At 37.3% G+C, this 13,999-nt stretch overlaps 1 protein-coding gene and 2 pseudogenes across 1 annotated transcript; 2 read left to right on the top strand and 1 right to left on the bottom strand.

Moving 5' to 3' along the window:
• Positions 1–463: 463 nt before the first annotated feature.
• LOC18604087 (uncharacterized) lies at positions 464–2,929 on the bottom strand. Its single transcript, XM_018117257.2, has 4 exons — positions 2,274–2,929; positions 2,108–2,179; positions 1,747–1,959; positions 464–716 (listed from the first exon to the last, which is right to left on the bottom strand). The coding sequence occupies exons 1-4, from the start codon at positions 2,926–2,928 to the stop codon at positions 625–627; spliced, it is 1,032 nt and encodes a 343-aa protein (XP_017972746.2). The 5' UTR covers position 2,929; the 3' UTR covers positions 464–624.
• A 1,273-nt stretch (positions 2,930–4,202) lies between these two features.
• LOC148763450 (uncharacterized) lies at positions 4,203–4,864 on the top strand (annotated as a pseudogene).
• Positions 4,865–6,714: 1,850 nt separating this feature from the next.
• LOC148763449 (uncharacterized) lies at positions 6,715–7,434 on the top strand (annotated as a pseudogene).
• Positions 7,435–13,999: the final 6,565 nt, after the last annotated feature.

The raw sequence follows: 13,999 nt of genomic DNA, 5'->3' as shown, positions 1-13,999 counted from the left end.
AATAATTTCACTTTAAGAAGGGATGCTATTTCTCTTTAATAGGGAAATTAACATAAATTTTTATAGATAAAATAAAAAAACAAATAAAATTATGTTAGTAACGTATTTTGATGTCTCTACTTAAAAGATAGTTTAATTTACACCTAGGGTTATGCAAGGGCCGAATTACTTGCCTTAGCCCATAAGCTAGTTCAGTTAATGGGCGGGCATAGACTAAATATCAAAACTTGTCAAATTTTTGAGTTGGCATGGTTTTGTTTGATTTCTTAAAGCCTAACCCAACATTTTCCTTTTGCAAAAATTAAGGTTTGATCATTTTTTTTTGAGAAATAAAGTGTTCTTTTTATCCCAATAATTGATCAAGTTTGATCGACATAAGATGTTAGTATTTTATTTTTGTAAAAATAAAAAAACAAATGTTAAATGATGATCAATGATAATCGTCACATATGGAAACTAAAAGTTTCTTATTTAAATTTTTGAACAAGTGTTTATTATCATTTACTGATTATTTCTCTCAATCTAAAATATTTTCCCCTTTAAATTGGTTTCATATCTTGGATCTTAACACTCCTAAGAAAATTAACAAATAAAAGTACAAAATATTGAACCATTTGCAGATTATCAAGCAAACATTGTTTGGTTTATTGGGGGCATCATGGCAAGGTGTTGCTGCTGTTGAATGCTCTGTCTCTTTGCTAAGTTTCCGTGCCATCCTGGGAACACAAAATAACCCAAAGGTTAAACCATGGTCGACAAAGAAATTTATTGATAAATGTACGTGAATATTGTAAAATTTCAAGAGAACAATCTACAGGAAAGATAGCAAGAAAATATTTGAAACTTGAAGAAAGTATTTTTTTCGAATTGCAAAATTTGAGGCTTGGATTTCGATTGTTTGAGATGGGAGACGACTGCTTCTTACTGTGTTGCAATATATCAAATATCATATGTACCAAAAGAAAGTTGGATAATGATTTGATGAAATGATTTTGGTATTGGGAAATAGATTAAGTAGTGTCAAAGGGAACCGACATTAATATAAGTTTTTTATCTGGTATGGCTGATATGAGGGGGCTGGTTTGAGCTTTGAGCTAAGTGCAGGTTTCAAGAGCTGCAGACTTTACGTGTATGCTGGTATGTGGCTGTTTCCAGGAAGTACAGAGGATGGTGACATCTCGACTGGAAGTGAAAGAGTGCCATTACGGAGGTTTGGTTTCTGATTTTCAGGATTGATGGTGCCTGGTTTGGTGACTAATATGTCTAGATGAATTCTAACTTCTATACTTTGCTATGGTATTGTGTTTTTGCCTTCGGTTTCAAGGTGCTTGATGAATGTTTCTGTCAACCCTCTGCCCTGTTTCTTATGTTCCAAGGGTGTTTTTGCCGCTGGGTGCTCTTGGAGTCTGAATGTTATGTTTGGTTTTTTGTTTGTTTCAAGCTCTTCTAGTCTTGTCCATTCCTCCTGTTCTGTCATTGTTCAAGTCTAATTCTCTCTAGCAATGTGGCATTGTGTAAGTTTCATAGTGCTGTTCAAAGCTTCATAAGCCTATATTGTTTCTGCTGCTGCGTAGTTTCAAGCTTCATACGCCTGTTCTTGAAGTCTATATTGTTGCTGGTTTGATCCTAAACTCAAATACTAGTCAAATAAAAGCTCAACTATCCTCTTTTAATCATATCTAGTTATACAACTCAAAATTTACCTAACTAATAACACTAGTTTGATGGGTTGTGTTTACTTCTTACCTATGGATGGATCCCACCCTCTTTGTTGAAGCTCTCGATATTCTTGACAAAGAGCACACCAATCACAAAAACAGTGAGTAACCCAGTCTGGTGCTGGAGACTCAACTAGCCCAAGCTTGTTTCTAAGTTTGGTGCGGTATGCGCAAGACAATATGCAGGGAACCCCGATGAAGAATGCAATCAAACCGTAAAGCAATCCACTGGTTCCACAAGCTGTCACACAATTTTCAGACATTGATGACTTTAATATATAGCTGACTTGGAGTGGATGAATTTGAATTTGAGATCTTCACTTTGGAAGAAGATTTTAATTTATAGACTTAATTCTGCAAATTAACTATGAGAAAAGATTATAGCTTACAAGTATGGCCTTCGTCCACAATCTCTGCAACCCGGCCGAATGTCAGGCATGGGAAGCAAACTGTTATGAGAGCTGCAAGGCAAAATGGATACATAGAACAATCGCATCCATCAAGCGTAAAATTTTGTGCGGCGTGCAAAGAGGATTTAGTGATTTAATTACGTACCATTCATTGGGTCATCCATGCAATCAAACAAGCCAGTGTTCCAGACCTTAACTGGCAGTGGAAACCCCGACGATGCAGCGTCGATTTGACTCACTGTACCATGAATGTATGGTGGCATAACCACATATTGTGGAGGAACTTGGTAAGTAACATCATGAAAGATTTGTGCATGTGATACATAGCTCGAAGCAGCAAAAGGAGGAGCTATATAATTTTGAGGATAACTAGGCGGAGGTTGCTGATATATTGCTTGCGGTACTCCTTGTTGTTGTTGGTAGATCACACCCACATCCTGATTAGGCTGTATTGGGATTGTTTGTTGCGGGCTTAGTGGTGGGTATTCCACAGGATGCTGGTTAGGTCCAGTGTTTTGTGCGGTTTGGGGCGGAAACTGTGCGGGCACGGGTGGAGCCGTTGGCTGAACCACCCCATACACCTGCTGGTTAGGTTGGGATTGGTAACGTTGCTGTTGTAGCTGCTGCTGAGGTAATGCTTGATTCACTCGTGTGCTTTGTTGAGTCTGGTAGATTGTTGCCGAGGCTTGATTTTGAGTTGGTTCATGTAGCAATGTAATTGCTGGGCATTGTGGCTCAGGTTCTGCTTGGACTTGATGATGAGGCTCGGAAACAGAAGGGCCTGCTTTGATTTGCCCCATTGTTAGCTCGTCACAGTTCTTCTTTCTCTGATGGATACAAAAGGAAATCAATGGCCAAAATTTTATCAAATTAAAGTGGTTTGCTTAATTATTATGAAACAAATTAAGTTGATTAGAGATGTTAGACTTACATAACAATCGAGAAGACGAGGATGTCTTGTAATTCTATGATATTTTAAAGGTAAGTAGCATAGCAGGTTAAATTATATTTACTAGGCTCGTCTTAACAACAAAAGTGGACAAAGCCAAAAAGAAAGAGATAATGTGGAAAAACCCATCACAAAATTATTTAAAATTCAACGTAGACGGAAAAATGAGTAGATGTAAGTATTGGAAAAGTGCTATGTAATGAGATTGTTAAACCGCTTGCTGATAATTCTTCTTTAAGTCGAGTTACCAGTGAAAGGATGAGATTTCTAGTGGGGAATGGTAAAAGGATTAACTTCTGGAGAGATGAATGGATCCCGGGGGTGAGACTCAACATTAACTTCCCAAGAATCTATGCGCTAGCAAGGAAAAAGAATGGAAGGATTGAAGAATTTGGGAATGTTAAGATTTACAACACCAGCCCGATGGTTCTAAAAAGATAATTCTAAGACTTGTGTGACCAAGTTTGCTGCTATTTTTTAACTTTGGTTTGTTAGCATAACGTTAGAGGGTCTAGTTGCTATTACTGAGTCTTTTGCTGGTTTAAAAGTTGTTTCTATTTGTTAGTGGATTTAGTTGAGTAGTGTTACAGAGTCATGGTTTAGTGGGAGTTAAAGGAGGAAAACATGTCAACATGTACTTCTTGCTCTGTAAGCCTATATAAAGCTGATCAAATAAAAAGGTGAGTTGTCTTATCATATTCAATAAGTGGTATCAAAGCAAGGTTGTGTATCAATACTCTAGTAAAAGTTATCCTTGCCAATATAATGAATGATCTTCAAGTAGTTAGAGGAATCAAGAAGCTAAACAATCAAAATTTCAACACATGAGTGACATGTATGACGTCTTATATGCAAGGCCAAGATCTTTGGGAGGTCGTCAACGGAAGTGAATTTCAACAACCAGAGGTAGAAGACGTGAATGGTGCCTTGCGAAAATGAAAGATTAAAGCGAGCAAAGCAATGTTTGCTTTAAAGACTACAATTGAAAAAGATGTGTTGGAACACATCCGGGATGCTGAAACACCAAAAGAAGCATGGGACACGCTTGTTACACTTTTCTCAAAGAAGAATGATACAAGATTGCAGCTTCTAGAGAATGAGTTGCTGTCGGTAATGCAACGTGACATGATGAACGCCCAATACTTTCACAAGGTGAAGTCGATATGCCCGTGAAATTTCACAGTTGGATTCATGCTCCTATTGGTGAAACCAAGATGAAAAGAATAATTATTCATGGGTTAAGACCTGAATATAGAGGCTTTGTTACTGCAGTACAGGGATGGCCAAATCAACCATCACTTGTTGAGTTTGAAAACTTGCTAGCTGATCAAGAAGACATGGCTAAGCAAATGGGAGGAGTCTCATTTAAGGGTAAGGAATAAGCATTTTACGCTAGCAAAAGTAGAGGTAACTTCAAGCAGCACATCGTTGGTGGATCTAAAAAGAATGATGACAAGGTAAAAAGTCATCAAGGAAAAGGGAGCTTTCGTTCAGGGGAAGCCTCGAAGAATCGTAGTAACAATAAAAGGTTTGAAGGGAAATGTTACAATTGTGGAAAAAGGGGTCATATGGCAAAAGTTTGTTGGTCTAGTAAAAAGTTTGTGGAGAACTATGCTGCAATTCCCAATACAAAGGAGAAAAACGAAGATGATTGGGGCGTTGAAGCATTCTTTACTATAGCAAAGGAGGAGTTAGCTCTCACAGTAACAACGTCTGAACAGATTAATTATGAGAATGACTGGATCGTTGTCTCAGGCTGCGAAAATCATATGACGGGTGATAAATAGAAGTTGCAGAACTTATTAGAATATAAGGGAAGCCGTGTGGTGGTGACTGCTAACAACTCAAGATTACCGATAGCTCACATCGGTAAGACGACAGTTTCTCCCCAATATAATGCTAATCAGATGTTTCTTGAAAATATCTACCATGTTCCAAGTATGAAGAAAAACCTACTTTCAGTAGCACAGTTAACATCATCAGGCCATTTTGTTTTATTTGGTCCACAAGATGTGAAGGTGTATCGTGACCTCAAGATCTTTGAAAAACTGATGCTGAAGGGACGCAGGTTAGAGTCAATCTATGTGATGTCAACAAAGTCTACATATGTAAACAAGATAAGGAAGAACGAGACAGCAGATTTACGACACATGTAGTAGGGTCATGTTAGCTACTCCAAGCTAAGTATGATGATGAAAAAGCTTATGCTTAAGGGGCTTCCTCAACTTGAAATACAAGTAGACACAGTTTGTGCAGGATGCCAGCATGGTAAAGTGCATAACTTGCCATTTGAAAAGTTCAAGTTTAAAGCAAAGGAACCATTAGAGTTAGTACACTTTGACGTGTTTGGACCTGTCAAGCAACCTTCAATGGGCAAGATGAAATATATGGTGACTTTTATTGATGACTTTTCCAAGTATGTGTGGATTTTATTTATGAAAGAAAAATTTGACACTTTTTCAAAATTGAAAAAGTTCAAAAAGACAGTTGAAGCAGAAGTTGGTAAGAAAATTCTTTGCCTGCACACTGACAACGGGGGAGAATATAGCTCAAGCGAGTTTTCTCAGTATTTACAAGAATGTCGAATTCATCATTAGCATACTTGTGCCAATACACCACGACAAAATGGTATAGCAGAAAGAAAAAATAGATATCTTGTAGAAGTTTGTCGAAGTATGCTACATGCAAAAAACGTACCAAGAAGGTTTTGGGTAAAAGTAATGAAGACTGTAGCCTTGGTGATCAATAGACTTCCTCAACAAAGGTTAAGTTTTCTTTCATCCTTTAAGAAATTGTGGCATATGACACCTACAGTTAACTATTTTCAAGTAGTTGGATGTGTATGCTATGTCTTTGTACCAAATCATTTGCATAGCAAGATTGACAAGAAAGCTATTAAATGCATTTTTGTAAGATATGACAGTCAGATAAGAGGTTGGAAATCTTGTGATCCTACGACTGAAAAGTGTTACACATCACAAAATGTGGTATTTGATGAAGTGTCTTCATGGTGGCCCTCAGAAAGAGTCAAACTTAAATGAATTTAAAGATGAGTTTCACATTGTTCAAATGTGGTCAAGTTCAGATGAAATTGAAAATTCGTATGAAAATGGTAATGCTGAACAAGGAGCAACTCGAAATTCTTGGCAAACTAGTGTGGATCAGCTACCAAGCAAAGTGTTGAAGTTGACGTTAAGCTTGGAGATTTGCTGGAGAGTTGTTGGTAGTTAATTTACTTTTGTTTTGTGGCCATGATAGCCACTACTCTGATGCAGTTTTCTTTTTTATGTATGTGAAGTTCATGGGCAGTTATTATTTTTCAGTTTGTAGGTTTGCACCATGAACTGACAGTTAAGTTCGGTTTTAATTGTTTTCTCTTCTTCATGTATTAATGCTGTGTTGAAGTTACGAATGAAGTTGTGTGTTAGCCTTCTTTCTTCTACAGACAACTTTTATTTTTTCTACTTGCTCTTGCTCTTTGTTTTCTTGCCAAGTTTCAACATGGTATCAAAGCTGCATCAAGGATCTTAAGGGACCCTTGTAACACAAACAATATCATTTCTTTTTTTCTTTTCCTTCTTCAAATAGTCCCTATTTATCATCATTCTTTTTACCTGAAAATCTCATTGTCTTTACCATGGCATCATCTAGCTTTAATGCAATAGCACCTCCTATATTCACAAGAGAAAATTATGTGATATGGCCTGTGAAAATGAAAGCTTATCTTAGGGTTTTTGATTTATGGGAGATGGTGGAGGTGGGAGGTGATCCTCTGATGATGAGGCATGCTAATCCCACTATTGCTCAACTTAAACAGCATAGTGAGGAAGTAGCAAGGAGATATAAAGCACTCTCTTGCATTCAATCTGCTATATCGGATGTTATTTTCACAAGAATCATGACATGTGATAACCCAAAAGAAGCTTAGGATCGGTTGAAGGATGAGTTCCATGGGAGTGAAAGGACTCGGCAGATGCAGGCTCTCAACTTGCATAGAGAATTTGAGATCCTTAGAATGAAAGAGGATAAGACAATTAAAGAGTATTCTGATAAAATCATGAAGCTCGTTAACCAGTTAAGGCTACTAGGAGAGGATTTATCCGAGAAGAGAATTGTGAACAAAGTCTTGGTTAGTCTTTCAGAGAAGTTTGAGGCCAAGATTTCATCTCTAGAAGACTCAAAGGACCTATCTCAACTCACGGTTACTGAACTAGTGAATGCTCTCCAAGCTCAAGAACAAAGATGTTCCAATCGAAATGGTGGACAAGTGGAAGGCGCTTTGATGGTTAGAAGCCGTGGCAAAGCAGTAAGTAACAGTCAGAGAAGATATGACCATGACAAGAAGGAGAAAAACTGAAGAAACAGTGATGAAAAAGAAGAAAAAGGTAAAGCCAAATTCTAACCATGTTCATATTGCAAGAAGCGTAACCATTTAGAAAAATTTTGTTGGTTTCGCCACAATGTCAAATGTAAATATTGCAATCAGATGGGACATGTTGAGAAATTCTGTAAGGCTAAGGCGAATAATAATGAAGAAAAAGTTGCTGTAGTGGAGGAGAAAGAAGATTGTGATGAAGCTCTGTTTATAATTAAGATAACAGAGAAACACATAAGGAATGATGTTTGGTTGATAGATAGTGGTTGCTCTAATCATATAACTAGTGATAAGGAGATTTTCATTATGCTTGACAGTAGCTTTCGTTCAAGGGCTGAGATAGGAAATGGTGATTTCATACAGATTGTTAGGAAAGGAACCGTAGGCGTCCAAACAACTTCAGGTATTAAAACAATCTCCAATGTTTTATATTCTACTGAAGTGAGCCAAAACTTATTAAGTGTTGGACAATTGCTTGATGATAAGTACTCACAATGGTTCAAAGATAAATCATGCACAATTTATGATCCTACTGGTATTGAAATAATCACTGTTGCTATGAAAAATAAATGTTTTCCTATCAACTTTATGAAAAATGAGTTTACTGTTTATCAGTGTTGTGCAAATGATGCAGTACTTTGGCATAAGCGATTGGGACATGTCAATTATGGATCCTTAAAGCTTATGGCTTCAAATAATCTAGTCGATGGATTACCTATTATTGGAGCTGTTGATCATATTTGTGAAATCTGTCAATTTGGTAAGCAGAATAGAAATTCATTTCCTAAAAGCAGTGATTGGAGAGCAAGGACAAAACTTCAACACAAAGAAGGTGAACTTAGTGAAATGGAAGTATCAACCCCACAACTTAAAAGATCAACAAAAATCTAAAAGCCAAACTCCAATTATGCTAACGCAGCCATAGCAGAAAAAGTAAATGCAAAAGAAACTGAAACGTTTGAAGAAGCATATTGGAATTTTATGTGGACTAAAGCTATGGAAGAAGAAATCACTACACTTGAGCAAAATAAGACTTGTGCCAAAGCCAAGAAATGTGGAACCTGTTTCTTGCAAATGGGTTTATAAAATAAAGCGTAGCACAGATGGTTCAATCGAGAGGCACAAAATTCGACTGGTAACTCGTGGGTTCACTCAACAACATGGGCTAGACTATGATGAAACGTTTAGTCTAGTAGCAAAGCTTACAACCGTACAAGTCTTACTTGCACTTGCAACTAACAAAGATTGGAACTTGTGGCAAATGGATGTGAAGAACGCGTTTTTGCATGGGGAATTGGATCGGGAGATTTACAAGATTCAACCAATAGGTTTTCAAAACCCAGGTCACCCCGAATATGTGTGTAAGTTGCAAAAGGCACTCTACGGATTAAAACAAGCACCAAGGGCCTGGTATGGTAAGATTCCTGAAATATGTGGTGACTTTTATTAATGACTTTTCCAGGTATGTGTGGGTTTTATATATGAAAGAAAAATTTGACACTTTTTCAAAATTTCAAGAGTTCAAAAAGACAGTTGAAGCAGAAGTTGGTAAGAAAATTCTTTACCTGCACACTGACAACGGGGGAGAATATAGCTCAAGCGAGTTTTCTCAGTACTTACAAGAATGTCGAATACATCATCAGCATACTTGTGCCAATACACCACAACAAAATGGTATAGCGAAAAGAAGAAATAAACATCTTGTAGAAGTCTGTCGAAGTATGCTACATGCAAAAAACGTACCAGGAAGGTTTTGGGCAGAAGTAATGAAGACTACAGCCTTTGTGATCAATAGACTTCCTCAACAAAGGTTAAGTTTTCTTTCATCCTTTAAGAAATTGTGGCATATGACACCTACAGTTAACTATTTTCAAGTATTTGGATGTGTATGCTATGTCTTTGTATCAGATCATTTGCGTAGTAAGATTGACAAGAAAGTTGTTAAATGCATTTTTGTAGGATATGACAGTCAGAGAAGAGATCGAAAATCTTGTGATCCTACTACTAGAAAGTGTTACACATCACAAAAATGTGGTATTTGATGAAGTGTCTTCATGGTGGTCCTTAGAAAAAGAGTCAAACTCGAATGAATTTAAAGATGAGTTTCACATTGTTCAAATGTGGTCAAGTTCAGATGAAATTGAAAATTCGTATGCAAAATGGTAATGCTGAATAAGGAGCAACTCGAAATTCTTGATAAACTGGTGTGATCAGCTACCAAGCAAAGAAGGTGAACTTACTGAAATGGAAGTATCAACCCCACAACTTAGAAGATCAACAAAAATCTGAAAGCCAAACTCCAATTATGCCAACGCAGCCATAGTAGAAGAAGTAAATGCAAAAGAACCTGAAACGTTTGAAGAAGCATCTTGGAATTTTATGTTGACTAAAGCTATGGAAGAAGAAATCACTACACTTGAGCAAAATAATACTTGGGAACTTGTGCCAAAGCCAAGAAATGTGGAACCTGTTTCTTGCAAATGGGTTTATAAAATAAAGCGTCGCACAGACGGTTCAATCGAGAGGTACGAAGCTCAGCTGGTAGCTCGTGGGTTCACTCAACAACATGGGCTAGACTATGATGAAACGTTTAGTCTAGTAGCAAAGCTTACAACCATACAAGTCTTACTTGCACTTGCAGCTAACAAAGACTGGAACTTGTGGCAAATGGATGTGAAGAACGCGTTTTTGCATGGGGAATTGGATCGGGAGATTTACAAGATTCAACCAATGACTTTTCAAAACCCAGGTCACCCCGAATATGTGTGTAAACTGCGAAAGGCACTCCACGGATTAAAGCATGCACCAAGGGCCTGGTATGGTAAGATTGCTGAATTTCTGACTCAAAATGGTTATTTGGTGACGCTTGTAGTTTCTAGTTTGTTTGTTAAAGTCAATGGAGGGAGGCTAGCTATTGTGCTAGTATACGTAGATGATCTAATCAAAACTGGTGATAGTGAAGAAGAAATTCTCCAAATAAAGAAGAATTTATCAGTTCATTTCCAGATGAAAGAACTTGGACAACTCAAGCAATTTCTTGGTCTAGAGGTTGATCGTACTCAAGAAGGAATATTTCTCCATCAGCAAAAGTATTCCAAAGATTTGCTGAAGAAGTTGGAATGCTCGGATGCGAGCCAAGTTCAACACCAATAGAACTAAATGCTAAAATTTATGCACATGAGGGAAAAGATTTGGAAGATAGATTTGGAAGATGTGATAATGTATCGGCAATTGGTAGGTAATCTGATCTACATAACTTTGACTTGATCTGACATTTCTTATGTAGTTGGTGTGATGAGTCAATATATGCAAAATCCAAAGAAACCTCACATGGAAGCAGTTCGACGAATGCTGAGATATGTGAAGGGTAAAATTGACTATGGAATTTTGTACAAGAAAGATAAAGAATGCAAGCTAGTTGGTTATTGTGATGCTGACTATACAGGAGATTATGATACTCGCCGATCAACTACTGGGTATGTGTTTAAGCTTGGGTCAGGAGTGATTTCTTGGTGTAGCAAAAGACAACCAACTGTATCTTTGTCAACAACAGAGGCGGAGTACTGAGCAGCAGCAATGGCAGCCTAAGAGAGCACATGGCTTGTACAATTGATGAAAGGATTATGTCAACCAATAGACTATGTAATTTCCCTATACTGTGACAGCCAATCGGCAGTTCGTTTGGCAGAAAATCTAATTTTCCATGCAAAAACTAAACATGTGAAAGTGCAATATTTTTTGTCAGGGAAAAAGTTCTGCAAGAAGAAATTGGGTTGAAGCAGATCAAGAAGGAGGATCAAGTTGCCGATTTGTTCACAAAAGGCTTGAGCGTCAGCAAATTTGAAAACTTTTGTCATCAGCTAGGCATGGTTAGAAGAATATTGAGAGCTGGTGTTGAGGGGGAGTGTTAAGATTTACAACATCAACCCGATGGTTTTAGAAAGATAATTCTAAGACTTGTGTGACCAAGTCTGCTGCTGTTTTTTAACTTTGATTTGTTAGCATAACGATAGTGGATCTAGTTACTGTTATTAAGTCTTTTACTAATTTAAAAATTGTTTTTATTTGTTAATGAATTTAGTTGAGTAGTGTTACAAAGTCATAGTTTAGTGAGAGTTAGAGGAGGAAAACGTACCAACATCTACTTCTTGCTCTGTAAGCCTATATAAAGCTGATCAAATAAAAAGGTGAGTTGTCTTGTCATATTCAATAGGGAAATGGAAGGACCAGATTTGGGTTTGGGCAATCGAGCTGAGAAGACGGGTGTTTGACTGGGAACAACAATAGTGGCATGATTTTCCCCAAATGCTTAATGATCGAGTTTTAAGTAAGGACTTCCAAGACAGACTTATATGGAAGCATACAGCTAGTGGCGATTACAGCTCGAGATCTTTTTGCCGATTGGTGCTGATGCAAAACCATGACAGCTCTGCCATGGGGTGCCAGCTGTGGGAGGGTTTGGCTCCTCTAAAGGTTGAACCCTTTTGCTGGATAATTTTAAAAGGGAGATTACCAATGAAGCAGGAGTTAGCGAATAAAGGCATTATTAGGCAAGAAACTACCATCTGCCTTTTATGCAAAACAAGTATTGAAACAACTGGTCACTTATTTTTCTCTTATGTTGAAACCTGGAAATTGTAACATTGGTGCAGTGATTATTGGAGAGTTAAATGGGTCTTGCATCATGACCCTATGGTATGTTTCCAATCTTGGGTGGAGTTGAGTAAAAGTGTGTCTAATGATAAGGTGATGAGAACGGCCTTCTACACCATCTCTTGGTCCATTTGGTTGGCACGTAATGAAGTTATCTTTAAAGGTAAAGAATGGAGCAGGGCTAATGTTTTTGACTTGATTAAAATGCGGCTTGTTTGGTGGGTTAAGGCTAAGTGGTCAAAGCTCAGTCCTTCCACGCTTGACATCATGAGATTCCCTAATGAAGGTGTTCAACCAATGAAAACAAAGAAAAATCAGAGTAAGGATCTATGGACTGAACCACCACCTGGATGTCTCTAGTTGAATGTCGACGCTGCTGTCCATGGATGCCCTGGTGAAGCAAGGATAAGGGGTGTTCCTAGAGATGAGAAACGTACCATTCTTATGCTGTTCTCTTTATCTGTAGAAGTTACTAATTCGAATTACGCGGAGTTCCTAACTGTATGGAAAGGCTTTCAGATTGCGACTGCCTCCAGGTGGGCAAATTCCCATAAAATCTATTTTGAGGGTGACTCCCAAAATGCTGTGTTTTGGGCCATCAACCCCCATCAAGTGCCCTGGAAGTTAAGAGGTACTGCCATGAAAATTAAGTGCCTAAAACCTTTAATTGCTAATTGGTGTGCAAGAAAAATTCCCCTATCAGCAAATGAGGTGGCTGACAGCCTTGCTAAATCAGGTATTGGAAGACAGACTGATCTAATCTGGCTTGTTTGTGATGATTATGCTGATCTGACTTATTAAGGGAATTAGTTATCTTTTTGGTCTCAATGATTCTATGGGTTGTAAGTATTTTTTTGGTTGTACAGTGTGTCCAATATTGGGATATGCCTACTGATGGAAGGTTTTCTGCTACCTGGAAGTAGGCCTTGAATTTTATCTTTGATGGCAAGTTTTTTGCTCCCCTGCTGAGTTTGTGTACAGGGGAAGGTTTTCTTGGCCACCCCAGCGACAGTGTACATGGCTTTATTACAAAAATTCTACCTTTCAAAAAAATAAACTGCCATGTAATGAGACAAGTACCTTAAAAATTTTATTTTTTAAATCAATTAGGATTGGAGACTCGAATAGTGTTTGATCCAATTGCTATCAAGGAGGCATTTGTGATTTATGAAAATTTTCAAACAAAAAGTCACATCATTTCGGGATTATAAGAGAGTAATACTTTTCACTCAAACAAAGAGTATTAATATTTATGATCATGTAACAGTTCATGTGAAGTAATTGAAAGATTCAATATCAAATTGAATCGATATAGGATAAAACTCTTACTACTGGTAAACTATCTCAAATTAACTTCCATTACTAGCTTTTTGAATAAAAAATGGACTCTGTCCTATCTAAAAAAAAATGGCACCTTCAAGTAATTCTTTTCAATAGCACAAAGGTTTTAACCTATTTCATCAATTTAAATAACATCAAAGAATTGAAAACTACATAAAATTTTTCAATTAAATTTAGACTAAATATTTTCAAGCTTTTAAAATGAAAATGGAAGAAGGGATAGGAATATAGAATCAGCTGCTTACCAGGATAGACTTTTGTGGAAACCTTCCTGTCAAGATTACTTCATATTTCCTTAGTGATTTATTTCAATGCAATAACACTTTATCAAGGCTGCTTTCCTGTGTTGGTGATGATGGCGATTGCTTCCTGTTTCAACCCAATTCTCTGTCTTATATATTCTTGATGCATGGATATATACTCCATCCTGCTAGGGCAATACCTCTTAATTTTTCTTTAGTTTTTTTTTTTTTGGCTGGCTCGTTTGATTTGAGTGAGCTAGGCTGGATTTTGTTTCCTTTTTCGCTTCTTGTATGTATCGATTGCCATTTAT

The sequence above is a fragment of the Theobroma cacao genome, chromosome 3 (assembly GCF_053813885.1).
Source record: "Theobroma cacao isolate CCN51 chromosome 3, ASM5381388v1, whole genome shotgun sequence".
Lineage (NCBI taxonomy): Eukaryota > Viridiplantae > Streptophyta > Magnoliopsida > Malvales > Malvaceae > Theobroma > Theobroma cacao.
Note: the sequence above shows the minus strand (reverse complement) of the source record. Positions and strands in the feature narration are given on the sequence as shown.

Coding starts and splice junctions, on each gene's coding strand:
- LOC18604087 (XM_018117257.2), bottom strand. CDS start 2,928: ATGGGGCAAATCAAAGCAGGCCCTTCTGTTTCCGAGCCTCATCATCAA. Junction 1,960..2,107: donor TGTGGACGAAGGCCATACTT/GTAAGCTATAAT, acceptor ATTGTGTGACAG/CTTGTGGAACCAGTGGATTG. Junction 717..1,746: donor AGGGTGGGATCCATCCATAG/GTAAGAAGTAAA, acceptor TTGTGTTCCCAG/GATGGCACGGAAACTTAGCA.